We start from the raw sequence: 23450 nt of genomic DNA, 5'->3' as shown, positions 1-23450 counted from the left end.
AATCCAATAACTTTTTTTTTTTTTTTTTTTTTGTAAAAAAACAAATTACCTATTCTATAAACTATTCAAAAATCTCTTTACCATACCATATTCTGATGGGCAAGTTTCATAAATCCAATAACTTGATGAACTATATTTGTAAACAACTATTATTATTCTTCACATTATAAAAAGAAAAAAAAAAAAAAGCTATCAAACGAGTTGTCGGCAGTGAAAAAATGTGCCCAAAAAAAAAAAAATTATTGGAAATGGAACATAGGATGATCACTGAGTCCGCACGTGCTGGGCTAGAGCTGTAAGAGCAACGTCGACGGCGTCGTCGAACCCAATGTCCGTCGCGTTTGGATGCGCATACGTCATCCTGGGGATCAAACCGATCACATTTTCCCTCATTTTCTGGACCGTTTTTCTCGGGATCTTCAAAAGCTCCTCTTCGATCCTCTTGCTGGCTTCGCTTTTCTCGTCTATGAACACTGAGTACGTCGTCGCGTCCTCGGGGAAGAACCATGCGTACTGAGTATAAGCCGTGTGCGGCGAAAAGAACACCGGAATACACCCTGCGAGCACCGAGTCAAACGTTGACCGGCGTGTGAAAGAGTCTCCGGGAGCTTGGAGACAGAATTCCGACCGGCTCATCACTCCCAGAACCTCACCGGGCTCGTGGCATTTGTTTCTTCCTCCGCCGTCGAACCCGCATTGCAAGAGCTCGCACCGGGTCGACCCGGCGCACTGCTTCATCATCTCGTCTCTGATCGCCGCCTTCTCCAAACCCTTTCTAGGAGCCCCGATGAATGAGAAAAGGTGGGACCGCTCCAACCGCCTCACCTTGTTCTGCCACGTCACCACTTCCTGAAACGACGACGGATGGAAATACGAAGGGTACGGCACGCCGTACTGGTTGGAACCCTTCCACGGCTGTCTCTCGACGGTCAACACCGTCATGTTCTTCACCGCCGGGAGGTTGAGCAAGCAATTGGCTCCGAAATCGGGTGTGTCAGCGGTCCTCATGAAATCCCAAGCCGTCCTCCCCAACGCCATGAAATGGTCCTTCCCTCGGCTCCTCTTCCACCATTGTTGATCCTGAAGGTAATCGACCAGACCAACGGCGAGAGCGTCGCGCTCCGTGAGATTCGATTCTCGGAATTTGCTCGAAGCGTGAAGTCCGGCGTAGAAAGGGACGTAGAAGAGGTCGGCGATGTGGGGGTTCAGTGTCCGGCAAGGATGATTCTCCATTCGAGCGTGGAAGATCATCTCGGCTATGAACTGGTGGGTTGCGAACCAGCTCGTTGGAGAATCGGAATCCATGTCGGAGAGAGGCTGACCGAGTCCGCAATTAGCCACGTGGGGACACATGTCAGTATAGATGTTTAGGTGCCGGCAATCTTTGAGAAGTCCGGTGTTGAATTCCGGCGGAAGATTGTGCACGTAGAATAAGAAGGATTTTGAACAGGTGGGGGCCGGTGGATTCTCGGGGTGGTTTTGTTGGCTTTTTGGGGGGTTTTGCAGAGACTGGTTTGCGACATTGTCGGTGGTGGTGGTAGTGGTGGTGGGTGGGAACCAGAAGAGGACGACGAGAAACCAAGCGAAGAGGAAGAGGGAGAGAATTGCAGTGTACCTGAGATGGGTATTGCTGAGAGGGAAATTGAAAAAGTGTGGTTCTTTGTTCTTGGAGGAATCGTAGTGTTTGTTGATGTTGTTGTTGTTGTTGCTGTTGTTGTTGATTCTCTCCGTTAATGGAATTGGAGGTGTTTGTTTTCTTGGAAACATCGAGAAAATTAAACAAGAAAAAAAGAAAACGACAAGAAAAAGGAGAAGAAAGAAAAAATAAAGAAAGACTGGGAGAGATTGCCGGAGAGATTTTGAGAGAGTGAGAGAGAGGGTCTTTAATGTCGGTGATAGAGAGAAGACTTTTCTTGTTATTTTTCTTGTTTTAGTGAGGAAACGAAAGCAGTCAGCAATGTTGGTGAGAAATTCATTGAGGAAGAAAGTCCAAAGTGAAAGTGGGGTCAAAAACTTGAATGAGATATTTTTATATAACGCCATTTTTTTTTTTTCCCCTCTCTCTCTCTCTCTCTCTCTCTCTCTCTCCATAGTCCATTCTACTACGTACGTTTGCAAAAAACAACATATACTCATGCTAATTTGGCAAATTTGCCCATATGATCATCAACGTTTCCTCTTGTTAATTTTTTTTTTTAAATATAATTTTGCTATGTGCTCCATCTTTTCCCATCATCATCGATGGAATTTTTTGTGATTTCATTAAATGCGGTTGGAAACTAATTCTCATCATTTTTTATTTTTATTTTTATTTTATAACTAGTAGTACTTTTTTTTTTTTTGGGCTGAACTTATAACTCTACCAAAACGTATTATACTAGAAAAATTAATATGAAACTAATTCCATTACAATTCTACTAAATCAAATACTACCTTAGTTAATTATCTTCTGTTTCAAAACTAGGTTCAAATTAAATGAGCTTTTGTGGCTTGTTTGGAATGCTCGACTATTATTTATTTGAATTGAATTACTTAAATGAGCTTTTAATCTTTAATATGTTTTATCATATATATATATTATGACTTAATAGTCATATATTAAAATTAATCTGCACAAATTTATATACATAAAATATATATTTAGAAAACAAATTTATCACTATATTTACAAAAACAAGTGCCAACCAGCCAAAGTGGCGTACAATTTTATAGTTTTTTTTTTTTTTTTTTTGTTAATGAAAATTTTAAAGTTTATTTTTATATGGTTAAGTAATTCTCTTCCAATCACATAAGATATGGAGATGTGGGCTCTCTGCCATGCAAAAACCAAGAGGGGGAAGAATATATGTCCTTTAATAATACATGTGAGGGCAATTTTGTCCGACTACGACAAATATAAGATTATTAAAACACAGCGGCCACAGTACGATAAATGTCAAAATGTGAAAATCAATAATGCCAACAACGACACAGAGAGAGACAAAAGGGAACGACTTAAAAGCACATGAAAGCCGTCTACGTGGCACTATATTATTACACCTTTTCTCTATATGATTATCATATAATGAGGACAATAATTCACAAAATAGTTTTTAAAAAAAAGGAAAAAAAATAAAAATTAAATAAATTAAGAAGAAAGTCCTTTTTTTTTTTCTCCCGAAGAAAGAACAAAGATAGATAAGAGTGTTAATGGTACACGGCATTTATTTTTCTTAATTTGGGAAAATAAAAAAAAATTTAAATTTAAAGAGGAGAATACAATATGTTATATTGTATAAGGATTAGACTCCTTGGTTTGTTTATTTTTTATGCATTCCGGTCGCATCAGTACTATAATATATATCATCTTATTTAACAAACTATAGTAAAAAGTCCAAATAAATAAAGCGAACAAAATGTAAAAAATTTCTAAAACGAAGTGACATTATACTATTAGTTAGACAAAAATAAAGGGAAAAAAAAAGAAAAGAAATAGAATAGAAGATTCTAATTTATAGTGGGGTATGGTATTTGATCTCTTGGGCTTCAAGTTGTGACTTTATTAATTAAACTTTGTTAAAGAGGAGGTATATATAGCATATATAAAAGCTATGCATTAAAAAAAAATGGTTGGGCTTTAAGGTGTTAATTTATTTTTTCAACTTTGGTAAAGAGGAGATAGATGTATAGATAAAAGGAAATAAAAGGAAGAGTTGGGCTTCAATATATGATTTTAGTAATTAAACTTGGTTAAAAAGGAGATAAATTAGTATAATAAAAGCCATAGTGAGGTTTTTCATTCCCAGCATGAGCGGCATATGGTGGAACCGACACTTTTGCGTCATATATGTCTGTCTCTTTGCTTTCATTTTCTGTCTGAGCTGTCCAAGGCACGTAGTTTCAAAATGATTGGTAGTATTGATATATAATTTATTCAATTATTTTCAAACAAGAAATCGGCGCGATTAGTAAAGTGTATAAGTTATGAACTGTTAATGTATAAAATTATATTATATTATATTATATATATATATATATATATTCAGTCCGTTTATGGTGCGGACGGTCTTCATACGCACTACAGTATTGGTGATGATTTTTTATAGTATTGGTGACGATTTTCTAAGAAACCGTTATTAATACTGCGGTCTTCATATGGACCGTTCTCACCATAAAATTTCCATATATATATACTTATCACTACAAGTCTCGTTTTATAAATAAAATCAATGAAGTGTTTTTGGTGGGGGGTTCTCTGATGTTGATGATTGAACGAGGAAGCAAAGTGTGAAAAAATAAATTTCCTACTAAAAAAAAATTAATCATATTTTTTTATATATCCTTCAATTCCATTCTCTTTGCATACTGAGTTTGGGCTTTTAGATGTTTCAAATACTTGCTCCATATAAGAGCTTATTCATTAATTAGTGGGATATTTGACTCATTCTCACATTCATGGACTTTGCCCAAAAGAGTTACCGGGTCTGTGTTTGACGTCTGTGAGTTTTGTGAGACTTGCTCTTATCTCAAAACTCACCACACTACTTCATGGCCTCTCAGCTTACTCGCCTGGACATGAACTTAGGGGAATTTACTCCCAAAAAACATTGTATTCATTTTTATATTTCATTGTTTTCTTATTATAATTATTATTATTATTATTATTATTTTAATATTGCATGAAGGCACGTAAAATTAATGCTCAATTTGATTGGGATTTAGAAGAGGTATAACCTCTTTCTTTTTCTTCTTTTTTCTTTTTTTGAAAAAGCTTTAAATAATAAAGATTAATGAAATAACTTTTTAGGCTGACAAACTTAGAGAGGGTTGGGTCGCAGTATTCAATTTGTAACGTTTTAAGGAATTTGAATGATTTGGACGGTTTGTAATAGTGGGCATTAAATGAAATTTATTTTGGTGCCGTTTTGGGTTTTTTGGAAAAGGAAAAGGCTTATTTTGGTGCCGTTTTGGGTTTTTTGGAAAAGGAAAATGCTTTTCTGGCGTACGAGAAAAAGGAGGGAGAAGAGAGTAGAAAAGACAATTGGCTTTTTATTCTTGTTTGAACAGAGAAAAAAAAATTCAAAAAAAAAAAAAAGGTTTGCATTTAGAGAGTGGTAAAGCAAAGGTATACAAAAAGTTTGAGGAAAAGCTTTGGTGGTGCTGCATCCAAAAGTTTTCGATTCCGTTGTATCCTGGGAGACAACCGTCAGAAAATATCTGCACCGGTGGGACGGAAATTGTCTTAAGGACACTGTGGTATCACACAGGCCTCGGACTATTTTTCAACTAGCAGATTAAAACTAAGGACATACAGGTTTTTATTTTATATTTTTATTTCCTGTATTTGATAATAATTATTGACAATTGTTATTCCACATATATACACATATATCCATGTTATTTTTCTAACATTCTTAAGACAATTTTCCGCATGAATATATGTTTATATATGTGGATTGTTCAATCTTGTTGTTGATTAGTGACTTTCGGGTGTAAAGTTTTTGTTTAAAAAAAAAAAAAATGGCTTCAAACCCAAATGGGTTGTGTGATGGACATGTGGTATTTTTTTTGTTTTTACTTTTTCAAATGTTTATAAATATTTTTGTAAAATATACATGTCCATGATTTGATCTATTTGTTGTGTTGGGTTTGTGAGAAAGCTGTTTCTTATGGGTTTGAAAATTCTTGGGCAATTCCTTATCATTGTTTAAAATTAAATTTATTTTTTTTCCAAAATTGAATTACCCATGAATTTTAAGATTTTTGATGATTTTTTGGCATTTTTTGGTGCTGGATTAGTGAAAAAGAGGTGAAAAAATATGAACCCGGTCAGAAAACCCGTTTACCAGTAAAATGGGTCGAATTTGACCCGGTTGGAGGTTGAAGAATGGTTAAAAATGGGCAAACGGGCCGGATTTGGGTTAATGGGTCTGAAATTGGGTACGGTTGGATCTGGCCCAGTTCAAAGTCTCAACCCAGGTTAGAACAGGTTACTGTTCAATCCAAGGCCCAAGCCCAGATAAGATCCAGCCCATATGAACAGTGGCCCAATTGGTATGGACACGCCACATGTCGCCATGAGAGAGCGACAGGTGGCATATGAACAATGACACCGTGCACATTGCCAAGGCTACGTGGCGAACCATGGAGATGCCATGTGTCACACAGTAACAATGCCACGTGTCGACTGTTAGAGACGCCACGTGTCGACCGTTAGAGATGCCACATGTCGACCTGTAAAAAAATGACACGTGTCGTCCTATGAGAGAGCCACGTGTCGTATCATGGAGTTGACGCGTTGCGACCTATTACATGTGCCACGTGTCGATCTCCCGTGGTGCCACATGTCAACATATAACAGCGCCATGTGTCGTCACCTTAAGTGTGACATGTGTCACGTTGTGAATGAGCCACGTGTTTGCCTCCGAAGACGCCATGTGTCAGTTTGTGGGTATGCCACATGTCGGCCTCTGGTAACGCCACGTGTCAGTGAACAGTATATATGAACAGTAAATCTTGTGGGTGTATACAGAAACCCTAGAAAATCATATTGTTTGTGTTTTCCTATTGGAAATTGGTTGGAATTAGTTTGCTGAGATAGAATAACAACTAATTGATTTTTGGTTTTTGTGATTTTACAGAAATGGCAAGTGGAGATGTGCCCGTTGCACAAGTGGCAAAACAAACTCCTGTGTTTCAAGCTCCTCCTACTGCAAGTCATGCAGAAAAACTTGAGAAGTTTGATGGAGCAAATTTCAAAAGGTGGCAACAGAAGATGTTGTTTTACCTGACTACATTGGGCCTTGCAAGGTTTCTAACTGAAGACGCACCACCGAGTAGTGAAGAGAGTGATAAAGAAACTCTGATGGCGGTGGATGTGTGGAAGAATTCCGATTATTTATGTCGGAATTATGTCTTGAATGACCTATCAGATTCCCTTTATAGAGTATACTGTAGCTCAAAATCAGCGAAAGAGCTGTGGGAAACTTTGGACCGGAAGTACAAGACCGAGAATGCTGGATCCAGAAAGTTTGTGGTAGGCAGATTTTTGGACTATATGATGGTGGATACCAAGCCACTAATGAGTCAGGTACATGAGCTGCAAGTGCTCATCCAAGAACTTCTTGCTGAAGGGATGATCGTTAATGAAGCCTTTCAAGTGGCTTGTATGATTGAGAAGCTACCTCCAAGCTGGAGTGATTTCAGGAATTATCTTAAGCACAAAAGAAAGGAGATGGATATGGAGGCTCTTGTTAGCAAGCTTCGCATAGAAGATGATAATAGGAGATCTGACAGGAGATCCATGAAGGCCGCTATGAAGGCCAATGTTGTGGAGCATAGTGAGTTCCAAGTTGGGGCCTAAAGGAGGCATCTCCAAAAAGGCCAAGTTTCAAGGAAAATGCTTCAATTGTGACAAGATGGGTCACAGAGTGGCAGATTGTAGATTATCGAAAAGAAAAAGGAACAAGGAGGCACAGATGATGGAGCACATCACAAGAGAGGTTGATGATATTGACCTAAGTGCTGTTGTCTCTGAGGTGAACTTAGTGGGTTCTAACCCAAGAGAGTGGTGGATAAATACAGGTGCAACCCGCCACGTGTGTGCAGATAGGAGCATGTTCACCTCCTTTGAACTAAAGGCAAATGGGGAGAAATTGTTCATGGGTAACTCTGCCACATCGAAAATCCAAGGGGAGGGCAAGATTGTCCTGAAGATGACCTCTGAGAAGGATCTAACTCTAAATAGTGTATTGTATGTACCAAACATTCGTAAGAATTTGGTGTCTGGATCGCTGCTAATCAAACATGGTTTTAGATTAGTGTTTGAGTCAGACAAGGTTATCTTGTCCAAGTATGGGATGTTTGTGGGAAAGGGCTATGAAGTCAATGGTATGTTCAAATTGAATGTAATGACTGTAAAGCCAAAATTTATTAATAATAAAGCTAGTACTTCTTCCGTTTACTTGCTTGAGTCTTCCATTTTGTGGCATGGTAGACTAGGTCATGTTAATTTTAATTCTTTGCGGACGTTAATTAACTTGAATCATATTCCCACGTTTGATATTGATACCAAACATAAGTGTGAAACTAATGTAGAAGCGAAATTAACGAGATTATCATATCAAACAATTGAAAGAAATAATGAATCTCTGGATTTAATACGTAGTGATGTATGTGATTTAAAGTTTGCACCGACTAGAGGTGGTAATAAATATTTTATCACCTTTATTGATGATAGCACGAAATATTGCTATGTGTACTTGCTTAAGAGCAAGGTGAGGCTATAGAGAAATTTATTCTCTATAAAATGGAAGTTGAGAATCAACTCACCCACAAAATTAAATTGATCAGAAGTGATCATGGTGGAGAGTATGTAACTCCATTTGGAGAGTATTGTGGTCAACATGACATAATACATGAAGTTACTCCACTATATTCGTCGCAATCGAATGGTGTGGCTGAACGGAAAAATAGAACTTTGAAAGAAATGATGAATGCAATGCTGTTAAGTTCTGGAGTACCTCAGAACTTGTGGGGGGAAGCCGTTTTGTCGGCAAACGACCTTTTAAGTAAGGTGCCCCGTAAAGATCAGGTGAAAACATCGTATGAACTTTGAAAAGGAAGACAACCTACCTATAAATATTTACGAGTGTGGGGGTGTCTTGCCAAAGTTGTGATACATGCTCTTAAAAAGGTAAAGATAGGTCCCAAGATAGTAGATTGCATCTTCATAAGATATGCACAAAATAGTAGTGCATATCGGTTTCTCTTGTATAAGTCAGAGATTCCTGATATACACAAGAATAGAATAATGGAATCGAGAAATGCATCATTTTTCGAACATATTTTTCCATATAAAATTGAAGCAGGACCTAGTACGTCTAAACGAACTTATGATGCTCTCAATGATGATGATCATGATAGTGATCAAGATCAGGAGACCGAAGTTGAGACTGAGGTTGAATTAAGACGAAGCAAAAGAGTAAGAACGGAAAAATCCTACGGTCCGAATTTTCTTACTTATATGCTAGAAAGTGAATCTCAAAGCTTCCAAGAAGCTGTTAGTTCTCCTGAAGGAAATTTATGGAAAGAAGCCATAAAAAATGAAATTGATTACATCTTGCAAAATCATACCTGGGAACTAGTAGATCTTCCTCCAGGTTGTAAACCGTTAGGTTACAAATGGATATTTAAAAGGAGGATGAAAGCAGATGGAACAATAGATAAGTATAAGGTAAGACTTGTAATTAAAGGATACAAGCAACAAGAAGGCCTTGATTATTTTGATACTTATTCTCCGGTGACGAGAATAAATTCCATAAGGATGGTACTGGCGATTGCGGCATTGCGGAATCTTGAAGTAAATCAAATGGATGTGAAAACAGCCTTTCTTAATGGAGATCTCGATGAAAAGATCTACACGGAGCAACATGAGGGTTTCTCCGCACCAGGACAAGAAAAGAAAGTCTGTAGATTGGTAAAGTCCTTATATGGACTTAAACAAGCCTCAAAGCAATGGCATCAAAAATTTGATAGTGCCATGCTTAGTGATGGATTTAAGATAAATAAGTGTGACAAGTGCATTTATGTAAAAGATACAGAGAATGGATATGTCATTCTTTATCTGTATGTAGATGACATACTCATAGTAGGTAGTGATGACAATATGGTCCAAACTATAAGTTGAAATCCAAATTTGATATGAAAGATATGGGGCGTGCAAATGTGATTTTAGGGATGAAAATCACGAGGACTTCGAATGGTATCATTCTTAGTCAAACGCATTATGTAGATAAAATACTGGCTAATTTTAGTAAAGATGACATTAATATAGCCAGAACACCCATTGATGTGAGTTTACACTTATCTAAGAATAAAGGAGAGAGTGTAGCTCAAGTGTAATATGCAAGGGTGATTGGAAGTCTGATGTACTTAATGAATTGTACAAGACCAGACTTAGCCTATGCTATAAGTAGACTAAGTAGATACACGAGTAATCCAAATGATGAACATTGAAAAGGAATCGTTAGAGTATTAAGATACTTACGATATACTCGTGAATACGGACTACACTATACGAGATATCCTGCTGTATTAGAAGAATACAGTGATGCTAACTGGATATCAGATATAAAGGATTCAAAATCCACTAGTGGCTATGTATTTACATTAGCGGGTGCAGCTGTAACGTGGAAGTCCTCAAAACAAACAGTGATAGCTCGATCCACGATGGAATCAAAGTTCATCGCATTAGATAAATGTGAAGAAGAGGCAGAATGGCTACGCCAATTCTTAGAGGACATTCTAAGGTGGCCTAAACCTGTGCCAGCCATAAGTATACATTGTGATAATCAATCTGCGATTGGCAGGGCATAGAATATTATGTATAATGGAAAGTCTAGACATATTCGTCGTAGACACAATTCTATTAGACAATTAATTTTAACTGGAGTTATCTCGATAAACTATGTAAAATCAAAGGATAACATTGCGGATCAGCTAACCAAAGGGTTAAATAGAGAACTAGTTGAGAAGTCATCGAGGGGAATGGGATTGAAGCCCGTAAGTAAAGTCGATACGATGGAAACCCAACCTAGTTGACTGGAGATCCCAAGATCTAGGTTCAATGGGACAACGCAATTGTAAAGACTGGTATGAATCACTGTGGGGGTTAATCATCTGCCCATTCCTATGATGAAACAGTGATAGATAGAGGTTAAGCATGAAGTATGCTTTTAATGATTCCTAAAAGTATGTGTTTAGTAATCTATGCATAGTTATACTGATTACATTGGAAATAGGAATCACCTATGTGAGAGAGAAGAGTGGCCGCTTCAAAGGAGAATTATTAAGGGCGCAATTCTTTAGAAACTCTCGCAGAACCAGGCAGGTGTTCAAGGCCAAAATGAACACAACAGTAAGAACTAAAGTGTACCAGAGAGGAATCTGTGTGAACTATGTTATCATTTACACAAACGACGAAATGGTTCAAAGATATCGCATCTACCATTAGTCAGTAAAGAAGATATAGTTGCATAAGGGAAGGTTCAAAGAGTAACATCTATCTATCCTATGCAGGTTCCAACTGCAGAGCTTTACCACCAGACTCTTGCATAGTCCTTATAAGTCAAATCATTCATGTGGGGGATTGTAACATTTTAAGGAATTTGAATGATTTGGATGGTTTGTAATAGTGGGCATTAAATGAAATTTATTTTGGTGCTGTTTTGGGTTTTTTGGAAAAGGAAAAGGCTTATTTTGGTGCCGTTTTGGGTTTTTTGGAAAAGGAAAAGGCTTATTTTGGTGCCGTTTTGGGTTTTTTGGAAAAGGAAAAGGCTTTTCTTGCGTACGAGAAAAAGGAGGGAGAAGAGAGTAGGAAAGACAATTGGTTTTTTATTTTTGTTTGAACAGAGAAAAAAAAATTTCAAAAAAAAAAAAAAAAGGTTTGCATTTAGAGAATGGTAAAGCAAAGGTATACAAAAAGTTCGAGGGAAAGCTTTGATGGTGCTGCATCCAAAAGTTTTCGATTTCGTTGTATTCTGAGAGATAACCATCAGAAAACATCTGCATCGGTGGGACGGAAATTGTCTTAAGGACACTGTGGTATCACACAGACCTCGGACTATTTTTCAACCAGCAGATTAAAACTAAGAACATACAAGTTTTTATTTTATATTTTTATTTCCTGTATTTGATAATGATTATTGACAATTGTTATTCCACATATATACACATATATCCATGTTATTTTTCTAACACAATTTCAGTGCAATTTCAAGATCCATGAACAAGAATAAATTTCCTGTCCAATATCTATTTTGCAATACTCCATCAAACCAAGATCCACGATGTATAATACTGCATGATCTCCATGTCTTGCCTATTAAGTCAACACCATGATACAATAAATGGTCTGAAATGTTGTTATCGCTGACTGACCTGCTATAATCTGGGTCTTCACCAAAATCATCACAGATATTCTCAACATGTCGACAAGACTAACCCAATCTAACATTTTGAAGCCACAACTCTATTGGGAAGTGGTAGTCGATTTTCCAGGGAAAACAAGAATACCATGCAGGCAAATGAGGCATAATATCATGTCCATTTGTCAGACGTTGTATTGTGTTATGAGCAAGTTTGCTATATCGAGATGCAAAAGCTTCATTGTCAATAGGAAGTTGTTCAAATATTATAGCCATGGACATTCTTTCATTTACGATTGATTATTAAGTCTAGTACTCAAAAGAAAGCCATTGCCCCTCTCATTGAGTGCCCTGTCACTCTGACGTTAAATTCTCTATATAATTCTTTGGCTCTTTTATTTAGAATTCCATGGTGTATGGCTGTGTTGCGGTAAGCATAGAAGTCCACACTCTTTTAATAGCTTATCTTGTTTATCATTAGTTTCGTTTACAACAACATTTTTTTTTTCCTGGATTTTGATCTATCATCATTGTTGATAATAATAGTTAACAAGATAATAATAGTCAAAATAATTTTAATGCATCTGTATAATCGGGGGAGTGTTATGAAATTGGGGGACTGTAATTATCTTATCGTCATATTATCATTGTTAAAACTTTAAAGCGGTCAATAAAAAAATATTTAGACAGGAATTAGCTGCGTCGCAATTAAGAGTGAAATGAGAGAATTTAAATTTGCTATCTCTCCTATCATTAATATTTATATAACAACCTTAGGATATATATTTTCCAAGGAATTAATAAATCAGAAAAAATAGATGAAAGAAATTAATGGCAGGCTATATACGGCCCACAGAGATAAAAACTAGATGATGGAGGACGCAAAGATGTAAATAAATTATTAAACTATCAAATAATCTAAATTGTCCTACAATTGAGAGATTTGCATGAAAGAAGTCAATCATGTAAGATTAAGACTATTAATTTATAAAGTTATTCAAAACACAAATATTTATTCCAATTATAGCATGATATTAAAATAAATCTTCATATTTAAGGCTAATTCATCATCCTTATTTCATCATTATTGCATTGATTCTCAAGTTTGCTTTTTTTGTGTTTGCTTATTTTTAATTTCATTGTTTAGTTGTTGATATGGTTAATTTTCATAACAAAATTTTGGGCATTAATGGCGTCTTCTAAATTGTTCTTGAAATATCTGAAACTTTGGCTGTCAAGATTTAACTTCTCATTTTGTTCTTTTAAGTGTTGTTCTCGAACTTTGTATCTGGGCCTTTAGTATCTGTGTTAATGTTGTTAAAATTGTGGGAGAGTTTTTTTCATAAAGAAATTGTAGTGGTGTTATAGGAGGATTCTTGGAGCAAAGGAACCGGATCCTCTTCTAATTTAAGCTCCTTCTAAGCTTTTGAGAATTTAATGACATTGGTTAGTATCATGTTAATGACAGATGGCTTTTTAAAAAAGAAAAAAAAAAATTCCTGTAATAATTGAAAACAAAGTTGGTGATAAAGTATCTCCAAGAAATATCATCTTTTTTAATTAATTCATCGCTTTTGAGTTGTAATGTCAATATCCTCTCTTGCCGTTTGTATATTACAAGATTTTGCTAATGCTTTATTTCCACCTGGATCTTAATAGTGCATTCGTCTTGTCAACTTGTTGAAAACATAGGTGGTATAAAGTAATGTTGGGCTTTTCTCTTTTCTACCAAAACTAGGCAAACTCCAATGAAACCTTAGAAGTGGATTTTTAAGTTTTGGGTAAGATTACAGAACGTACCAAGCATTAGTATAAATCACTTTTTATTTATATATATATATATAAAAATATCCAGACCTTACTTTGGCATATACCTAACAAAGTCCTATTCCACTCGGATTTTGTCCGTGGTGAATAGTGTACCCGCATAAGGGTAAACCTGTTTTTGCTTAGAACTGAAACTTAAGAACTTAATTTAGTCATTGTCATTGAGGAACAAAATAATTGAAATGTTTTGGAAAATCAAAGAATATAAAGAAAGTGAAAATCCCTTTCTAGAGAAAGGGAAAACCAACCAATTATAAACTATTTTAGAGGTGAAGTGAATCATGTGAAAGATCAAGTGGAAGGTTTTGACATTGATTTAAAAAAAAAAAATGTCCAAGCTTGATATTTCTAAAACTACTTTTGCAAAAGTTGCAATCTTTGCATGCGCCAGTGCAAGATCTCAGTCTACTAGTTGGCATGCATACAACTAACATCTGTCACATGGAATATGGACTATTTATATATACTGTCTAATTACCATGGTTCTTCCACTGAATTTCCTTCATCTTATATACATACACACACACACACACAAACACACACAGAGTATGATCTCATCTTGGCTGAGAATTAGTGGAGCAACCACGCTAGTATTCCATTTCGGTCCATATGTGCGTGTATTTGTATGCCACTCCAAAAGTATATACAAAGTGACTGGATTGACACTGTTGCAACTTGGAGTCATTTTTATGAAATCCAGCTCTTGAAGAATCTAACGGACCTACAATTAATTATAATTTATAAACAATCAAATTACAAATCTTCCCATGATTCACTTCATGGCTAACATAAAGCCCCTTTGTCACACTATACCATTTCGACAGAGATATCTTTCTTTGGGATATTCTCCCACTATTTTTATAGATGTGCAGATAAGAAAACGGCTGTCTCTCAAAAGCCAATTTACCACCTTTTTCCTCCACTATCCTAACACTCACAATATATATATAACCTCTACAACCCACCACTTCCTTCACAAGCAAAAAAACTTTCAACATTTCTCTCTTTTTAGCACACAAGAAAAATGATTGCTTCTCAGTATTTCTCTTCTCTTAGCTGCGAGTTAAGAATCAAACAAGCCAAAAAAATTGAGTATTTGAAATCCACAGGCAAGCCGTTTGTATGTTGACTGCAATTAAGAATCAAACAAGCCAAAAACTTAACCACAAGGGAGGCAAACAAAGAGGCTGATATTGCTTCAAAATTTTCTCCGTAGAACCAGCAAGCCTTCCTTTTTAATGTTTCTGATTGTTCTCTTTTGCTTGATGAAGTTAAGGTTGATGAACTCTCTGGGTCTTCATAATAATAGCAGGGTTAAACAATTGAACTAAAAGTGAAAACTAAAAACAGAACGCGGATTAGTCTTTAATGCTCAAGAACAAGATCTAGTCTTGAGACCCCGACTGGTCTTCAAATGAGATAGGTTTTGCAACCCATCTACTCCATTCCATTCTTCCAAAGATTGGTTTTGAATCCTCCTAGTTATCAGCATTGGATTCTGATTTAATTTCCAACTTTGATGAAGAAATTTTGATCCTATGCTTGTGCTGTTCTAAATTATTATTATTATTATTTATTGGTAAATACTTGAGCTGTGCTAAAAGGTGGTCGATGAATATGTAATCTTCATTTTCTTTTCCTTTGCCACTGGAAATACTATAAAAGAATGATTGGAGGAACGGTTACTGCTGTTATTTTGATCTTGGTGTTGGATTTCACTCTAAAAGTTAATTCCATGTTAGGGACTAACACTTAGTCTCTTGGATTCATATTTGCACACTCCACAAAAATTAGAAGCCCCAATTTGTTTTCAAGTCTAAATTTCGCTCCTAAATACCCATTTTATAACTAGGTGTTTAGTTGGAAAAGATGAATTAAAAAAAAAAAAATTGAAAATGACTAAGAATGCCCTAGCACGTACCTTTTTTTTTTTTTTGGCAAAAGCCCTAGCACGTACTTCCCATGTGCTTTTTTTAACATATGATGGACGAAACTAAGGAAGAGACATTGAGTAAACAAAAAGTGGAATTTCAAGACAATAATGCCAAGAAGAAAAAAAACGATAATGATCAAATGTGCAAAACATGTTAAAAATAAGAAACCGAAAGTGCAAATTGCTCTATTTTATAAGGTATTCATCACTACAAATCTCGTTTTATATATTATATAATTCATAAACTATTTTTGGTGGGGGTTCTTTCATGTTGATGGTCAAAGGAGGAAGCAGCGTTTGAATAAATAAATTTCCAATTAAAAAATTAATCATATAGTTATCCATGTATATATATATATATATATATATTAAAATCAGGTTTTGCGCATTGAGTTTGGGTTTTCATAGGTGGGTTTCAACTAGTTGTTTGAGAGTTTTTTATGCATTAGTGACTCGCTTTCCGGAAAGTGTTAATGAGGGTCAGTACGTTTGGATAAATGTGACCCCCTTTTTTTTTTTTTTTTTTTTTTTAATCTCAAACAGTATAAAAAAAATTTCCTTGACGGTTATGGCCTTCTTACTCATGGTCAAGGCCTGGAACTGAACATTCTGGGAACTTACCGAGTAAGACACTTTATATTCATTTTTATATTTTTAATGGCCATATCTTGAAAGTTTAATGTTTCTAGACCATTACTTGTATCCCTAGCTATTTTGTGAGATCATGATCCACTTTTATGGGCCAACACCGTTCGATTCATACTAGAATTCATCTGACACATGGTTAATATTTGGATTTTGTTAAACTTTGAGGTTTCATCTCTTTTAGAATTTTGGAATTTAGCCAATCCAAAACTTAGGTTCACACGTTCTAATGCCATCGTTTTATTTTATTATTATTATTATTATTATTATTATTTTTTACCTAGTCTAAAGCTACAACTTAATCTGTGGACCATATTACTCGCTTTTAGACCAAACTATTGATCACAATAAATTGGAACCAAACTTCTTAGCTTTTTCTAAATAGTCTATGGTTTAAAGTTTAAACCATATCTTTCATCATATGGCTTTAGTCCCGCTTTCTATTTCACACAGATTTATTCCTCAACATCTTTAAAATTAATGGACAAAAGGTTTATATCTGATATATAAGTCCCATCGCTATACTTCTAAGTATAGGTTACTTGATAATAAATGTATTCAACTATTTTTATATATTAGATTTTGAATTTTAAAATAAATTTTGAAGTAAGTTTGTGCATATTTTGTATATATTTAACAGAAATTATCCTAAACAAATTCAGTTTTTGTGAGAGGGCACCTCAAATGTTAAATTTCGTTTTATTTATTAAGATTTTTTTTGAGTAATTTTTTTAATTTTTTTTTATTAAGATTTGAGTTCGAGTTATTTGAGGTAAGTTTTCTAGCATATTATCGCCTTAATTCACTCTAACCAATATCTTAGGACTGTTTGGCTACCTGTTTTAAGAATTATTTTTTGTTTTTGAAAATAAAAAATTATTTTCAAAACAAAAATGTATTATTTGGTCGTCAGTTTTTAATAATTATTTTCAAAGAACAAATAGAAATGAAAACAAAAAATAGAAAATAATAATAAAAAAATTCATAATTTTAAAAAAAAAATAAAAAATATATTGGTTCATTGTATTTGGTATTTGAGTGTTGTCAGAGAAGAGTAAAAATGATAATTTGTCCCATACAATTCGAAAGTGCATGCACCTCTCCTAAAAGTATGTTTTTAATTTTTAAAAATTATTTTCAAATACAATTGACCAAACACTTATTATTTTTATAAAACAATAAAAAACTGTTTTTGTTTTATATTTTGTAAATAATGTTTTGAAAACAAAAAATAAAAAACATGGTCAAACAGACTTTTAATTTTCCTATATTTTGGATAGACAAAATGATAGTTTTTTTTTTTTTTTTTGAAAATAAATAATAATTCATTCCATTAATACCCAGAAGAACAAAAGTCACCTTGAAGGAGAGGACTGACTACCTTCCTCAAGCCAGACAAGAACTGAAGACAAATCAACAGCATACGGAGACATACAATAAGCGACATGGTTGGTTTTCCTACTATTATAACTAAAACTAAAACTAGGATTATCTTAAAGCAACTGCTTAACATTGTCCACAAGAAACCAAGTAGCGTCTAGACAAACGTTAGACTCATGTAAAAGTCATTTATAATGTAATATAAAATAGATCAGTCAAAAAGTAAGTGGGGAAGGTTACCCCCGATGCCCACTATATATATATATATATATATAATATTAAAAATAAAATAAAATATATGGGAATATTCTGACTGTTAATGCGTAACAGAGTATCTAATTGATATTAATATACTATAGATAGAGATAAATACAAGCTGGCTCTTGTTAAGTGCAACATTAATATCTATCATTTTCTTCATCAACGTGTTAACCACATTCTCTTTTCGAGTCGCTTTGTCACAAGTTTTGTAAGAGTATTCTAAAATCATAAGAAACATAACTCAAATCCATTTTCTGTTAAACCTATTACTGTATATCAATATACATATATGAAAACTGTTCTTTTGAAAATAATCATTCGGTTTATAATACATAATAGGGTGAAATGACAAGTTGTATTAGTGAGGACTTAATTAATAATTTAAAGGGTTAAATACTTTATTTCCATGAACTATTATACCATTTGCAATTTATCATCTAAATTTTAAAAAGTATTATATTATCATCTGAACTTTTGTTTTTGATCATTTAATTTAATTATGCTATTTTAATACATGAATTTTATAAAATTAATCATATATAACTAATGTAACTTTATTAGAAATCAATTTTATTTCATTTTTAACTAATGTCTATGGTCGAATTTTACCAAATTTATTTGAAAATAATTAAAGAAATGCACTAAAGTGTCAAAAAAAAAAAATTCAAGTGGTAATGTGACACTTTCAAAAATTTAGGTGGTAAATTGCAAGGTGTAATAGTTCAAGAGGACAAAGTGTATTTAACCCTAATTTAAAACTATAAACCTGATTAAATATGTGGCAATATTTAACAGTTGTCATATTTCCATATCTCCCATTATAAGTTTGCAAAATAGTTTTTAAAAATGTCATGTGTATATATATATATATATATATACATATATAATAAGCTCCTTTTCAGGATTTAATCTTAACAGTTAATATCCACCAATGATCAAGATTAAATGTAACTTTAAAAACTCCTGTACCCTTAGCTCTTACTTCTCTTTGTCTTCCTAATTTTACAGACCATAGTTTCCATCCAACTCTCTTAATCTAAAAACTCTATGGTAACCACAAGAAAAACTTTCCAAGCTAATTTGACAAATCCAAAGCCCAATAAAAGGCAAATCTTCATCTTTAAACCACTAAAAGGACAAAGCCAAATAAACGTAAATATCTTTTTATCCATGTGAGGAATAATAGCATATCTAGCTTAACTCAAGAACGCTAACTCTGAACTACTATTTAATTAAAAACTAGGTTAGGGTCATGAACAAATTAATTAAAAATTTTATTTCCATATATTAGAAGGATTCTTTGTTTATGAGATATGTCAATCTGTAAAGCAGAAAACAGCATAAGCAAGAAGACAGAAATTTATAGTCTATATTGTGATTATCAGTGTAGGCAGGTGCGAGGCACTGGCAAGCTATCTGATGTCCAATCTCATATCGTCGGAGTGTAGATTAGGGTTTGATTCAAATGTAATAATAGTCAATCTCATAACACTGAGGCTTTTTTAGATCGATTGGTTTCACTGATCGAAAGAATTCCAAAGTTAAACGTGTTCAGCAAAAGCAATCCTAAGATGAATGATCTACTGGGAAGTTCTGAATGAAAATTTTCATTTGAATGTGATGGCTAAACTAGAGACAATATCGACAGAGAATAACAAGTCAGCAATGGAGGTGAGGTGTTACACATATGCCCATTACAAACATATGCCACTAACATCACCCAAAGTTTTTTTACGAGAAGAGAGAAAAAAATAAAATTTCATCAATTCTAGGATTTCTCTAAATGTAAACCTCATACTAAATACAATGCCTAAATTGGAGAATAGAAAACTCCATATTGAGTAAAGTGGCTAAATTAAAAACAATATCGACAGAGAGTAATAGGTCTGTCAGTGGAAGCAAAAGTTACACATATGCCCAATACAAACATATGCCACTAACATTACCCAAAGTTGTTTATGAGAAGAGAGGAAAAAAAAAAAAAAAAAACAGTATGCCCATTACAAACATATGCCACTAACATCACCTAAAGCTGTTTACGAGAAGATGGAAAAAAAAAATGCAATGGATGAGGGAAAAAAACGATGATGCCTAAAAGCAAAATGCAATGGATGAAGCAAAATGCAATGGATGAGGGAAGAAAATGATGATGCCTTTGCTCCCATTCAGCTTGAATAACATAGCATAACGTCACCCAAAGTTGTTTATGAGATGAGAGAAAAAAATAAATAAATAATAAATGCAATGGATGAGGGAAGAAAATGATGATGCCTTTGCTCCCATTTAGTTTGAATAATGTTTCTACCATAAATGGACATGAGGATTATTAGTAAAATCATGATGGACTATTTCATTTACAACAATGGGGATAGAGAAAGGCATCATATTGTTTACATTTCATAGAGGAGGAAAAGGAAACAATGCATGGAAGAGGCTTGAGATGGAATGAGAGAGAAAGGAAAATAAAAGGTCACATGATCTTTTACAACCCAAATCCAATCTAACCATTGATAAAAACCAATGGTCAGAATTAAATTCCTGAATTTTAATAAAATCTAGTAATTATGGATAGAGCCTCACTAATATGTATCTATACATATAAAGAATTTTGAATATGTAAGTGTTAAGAGTTATCATATCCAATCTAAGATTTTTTATTTGAATTCAAATATTAATTATAATTTTATTTAATAATTAACCTTTTGCTATGTAAATCTCTTATAAAGGAATCAAAAAAATTAAATATTAATTATAATCTTTATTTAATAATTAAACTAATATTAATTATAATCTTTATTTAATAGATTTATAGAGGAATCAAAAAAATTAAATATTAATTATAACCTTTATTTAATATTCCTGAAAAAAATTAAATATTAATTATAATCTTTATTTAATAATTATTTTAATTATTAAATAAAGATTATAATTAAATAAGTTTAATTATTAAATAAAGATTATAATTAATATTTAATTTTTTTAACATTAATCAATATTTGAATTTAGATTTAAAATCTGATGTGACAATTCTTAGCACTATCCATATATTTGACCATTATTTATTAAAGTCATAAAATTCCTAATTAGAAAATTCTTATATATATGTCATTCTATGGTTTAGATGTTCGGCTATTGTAGACAATAATTTTTATTACTATTATTGACAATGGTTTCTATTTTCAGCTATATTCACAAATTTATACAATGTAGATATCTACATAATAGAATATATATATATATATATATATATGTATATAAATTTATTGAAAACAAAATTGATATACGAAGGATCTGCAAGTGAAATCATCTTTTGTACTTAATTCATCTCTTTGAGTTGTTAAGTCAATTTCCTCTCTGCTGCCGTTTGTCTAGTACAAGATTTTGCTAATGCTTTATATCCACTCGGAGCTTAATAGCGCATTCCTCTCACCAGCTTGTTGAAATATCGTTGGTATAATGTGATGCTGGGTTTTTTCCCCTTTTTAGCAAATCCAGGCACACTCCAATGAAACCTTAGATGTTAGATTTTTGGTAATATTGTACTACAAAGTATGGATTGCTTTTTATAAAAATATCCCAGGCAATCTAAGCTTGGAATAAAGTGAGATTATAGTACAAAGTATGGATTGCTTTTTATAAAAATATCCCAGGCAATCCAAGTTTGGAATACCAAGCCAAAGGAAGTCTAATTCTACTTCAATCAAAATGCAACAATATGAAATTAAAAAGTTAAATTTGGAAAATTTGAACTTGAAGGTTGATAGTGTAACTTTTTCAAACTAAAAAGTATTAAGGTATAATTAACCTTTAATTTTTTTAAAAGTGAGATCTATCTTTTATGACAATTGAATTTCTATGTATATTATAAGATCTATTCTATTTGAAATATTCAGTGATTATGAAAATTAAATTTTATTTTAAATATAAAATACATCTTATTTAAGTGCATTTAATAATTTAAAACTAAAAATCTTATTGAATTATGTGATAATTGTTATCATTTGTAAAAACCACATATGATATATATATATATATATATATATTCGAAAACAAAGTTGGTATACTAATGACCTTGGCGGATGTCACTTTTTGTACTTAATTCATATGTTTGAGTTGTAAAGTCAATATCCCCTCCTGCCGTTTGTATAGTACAAGATTATCCTAATGCTTCATAAAAAATAAAAATAAAAATAAATATATATATAAAAAAAGAAAAAAAAAGAAAAAGAAAAAAAAAGAGATTCTCCTAATGCTTTATTTCCACTTGGAGCTTAATAGTGCATTACTAATTATCAACTTGTTGAAATATTGTTGGTACAAGGTCATGTTGTGTTGGGCTCTTTCTTCTTTTTTTTTTTTTTTTTTTTAACCAAAACTAGGCCAAAACTAGGCACACTCAATGAAACCTTAGATTTTTTAAAGTTTCTGGTAAGATTACAGTACCAAATATTAGTATGGATTACCTTTCTTACAAAACTATCCAAGGCAACCTTTATTTGGCATACCAAACAAAATCCATTTCCACTCGGATTTGTCTTCGGTGATCAAATTGGAATTCTGTAGTGTACCAGCATATGGATTTCCCTGTTTTTGTTTATACTAAGAAAATTAAGAGCGTTATTTAGTTATTGTCATTCAGCAACAACATAATTGATATTAATTTGTTAATTTGGAGAATCAAAGAATATAAAGGAATTAGTGACAATCCCTTCTAGACAAAGGATATATAGCATAAAATATAGCTATCCAATATAGATCTCAGGCACATTTACACATCAATCTTCCATTTCTGTATCCATCTACTCCTACTCCCTTAACTCTATGTGACAAAGCGAAGAGCAACCAATTACAAACCCTTTCAGAGGTTAAGTGAATCTTATGCAAAACCGGTGTAAGATTATGATAGTGACTTAATTTTTTTTTTATAAAATTTTTAAAAAAAAATTTAACAAAAGAGAGTCCAAGGTGGACTTTTCTAAAACTACTTTTGCAAAAGTTGCAATCTTTGTATGCACGGGTGCAAGATCTCACTGTTCTACTTGGCATACAAATAACATCTACACATGGAATATGGATTATTATACATAGTATCTAATTACCATGTGATTGTTCCACGAAATTTCCTTCAACATCTTATGCATATACATATAGATCATCTTGGAAGAGAATTAGTGGAGCAACCACTCAAGTATTCCATTCCATTCCATATGTATATATATATTAGTATGCCCCACTCCTAATAAGTATATACACAGTGGCAGGATTGACACTGTTGCAACTTGGGGTCATTTTTATGAAATCTAGCTCTTCAATTATCTAAAGGTCCTACAATTAATCATTATTTATAAACAATCAAATCTCAATCTTCCCATGATTCAGTTCATGACAACCATAAACCCCATTTGTCACATTATACTATTCCAAGCAAGATCTTTCTTCGGGATATTCTCGCACTATTTTATATACGTACAAGTAGATAAGAAAACGGCTCTCTCTCA

The 23450-nt window shown here is 33.4% G+C and overlaps 1 protein-coding gene across 1 annotated transcript; it reads right to left on the bottom strand.

Moving 5' to 3' along the window:
• Positions 1–90: 90 nt before the first annotated feature.
• On the bottom strand, positions 91–2055 carry LOC107425180 (probable xyloglucan galactosyltransferase GT17). The gene has a single exon (XM_016035130.4). It carries the CDS (start codon positions 2041–2043, stop codon positions 265–267), a length of 1779 nt encoding a protein of 592 aa, XP_015890616.3. The 5' UTR covers positions 2044–2055; the 3' UTR covers positions 91–264.
• Positions 2056–23450: the final 21395 nt, after the last annotated feature.

Source organism: Ziziphus jujuba, chromosome 7 (assembly GCF_031755915.1).
Source record: "Ziziphus jujuba cultivar Dongzao chromosome 7, ASM3175591v1".
Lineage (NCBI taxonomy): Eukaryota > Viridiplantae > Streptophyta > Magnoliopsida > Rosales > Rhamnaceae > Ziziphus > Ziziphus jujuba.
The sequence above is the reverse complement of the archived record's forward strand: the minus strand, read 5'-3'. Positions and strand labels throughout refer to the sequence as shown.

Bases quoted from the DNA above. Each gene is read 5' to 3' on its own strand.
- LOC107425180 (XM_016035130.4), bottom strand. From the start codon at position 2,043: ATGGCGTTATATAAAAATATCTCATTCAAGTTTTTGACCCCACTTTCA.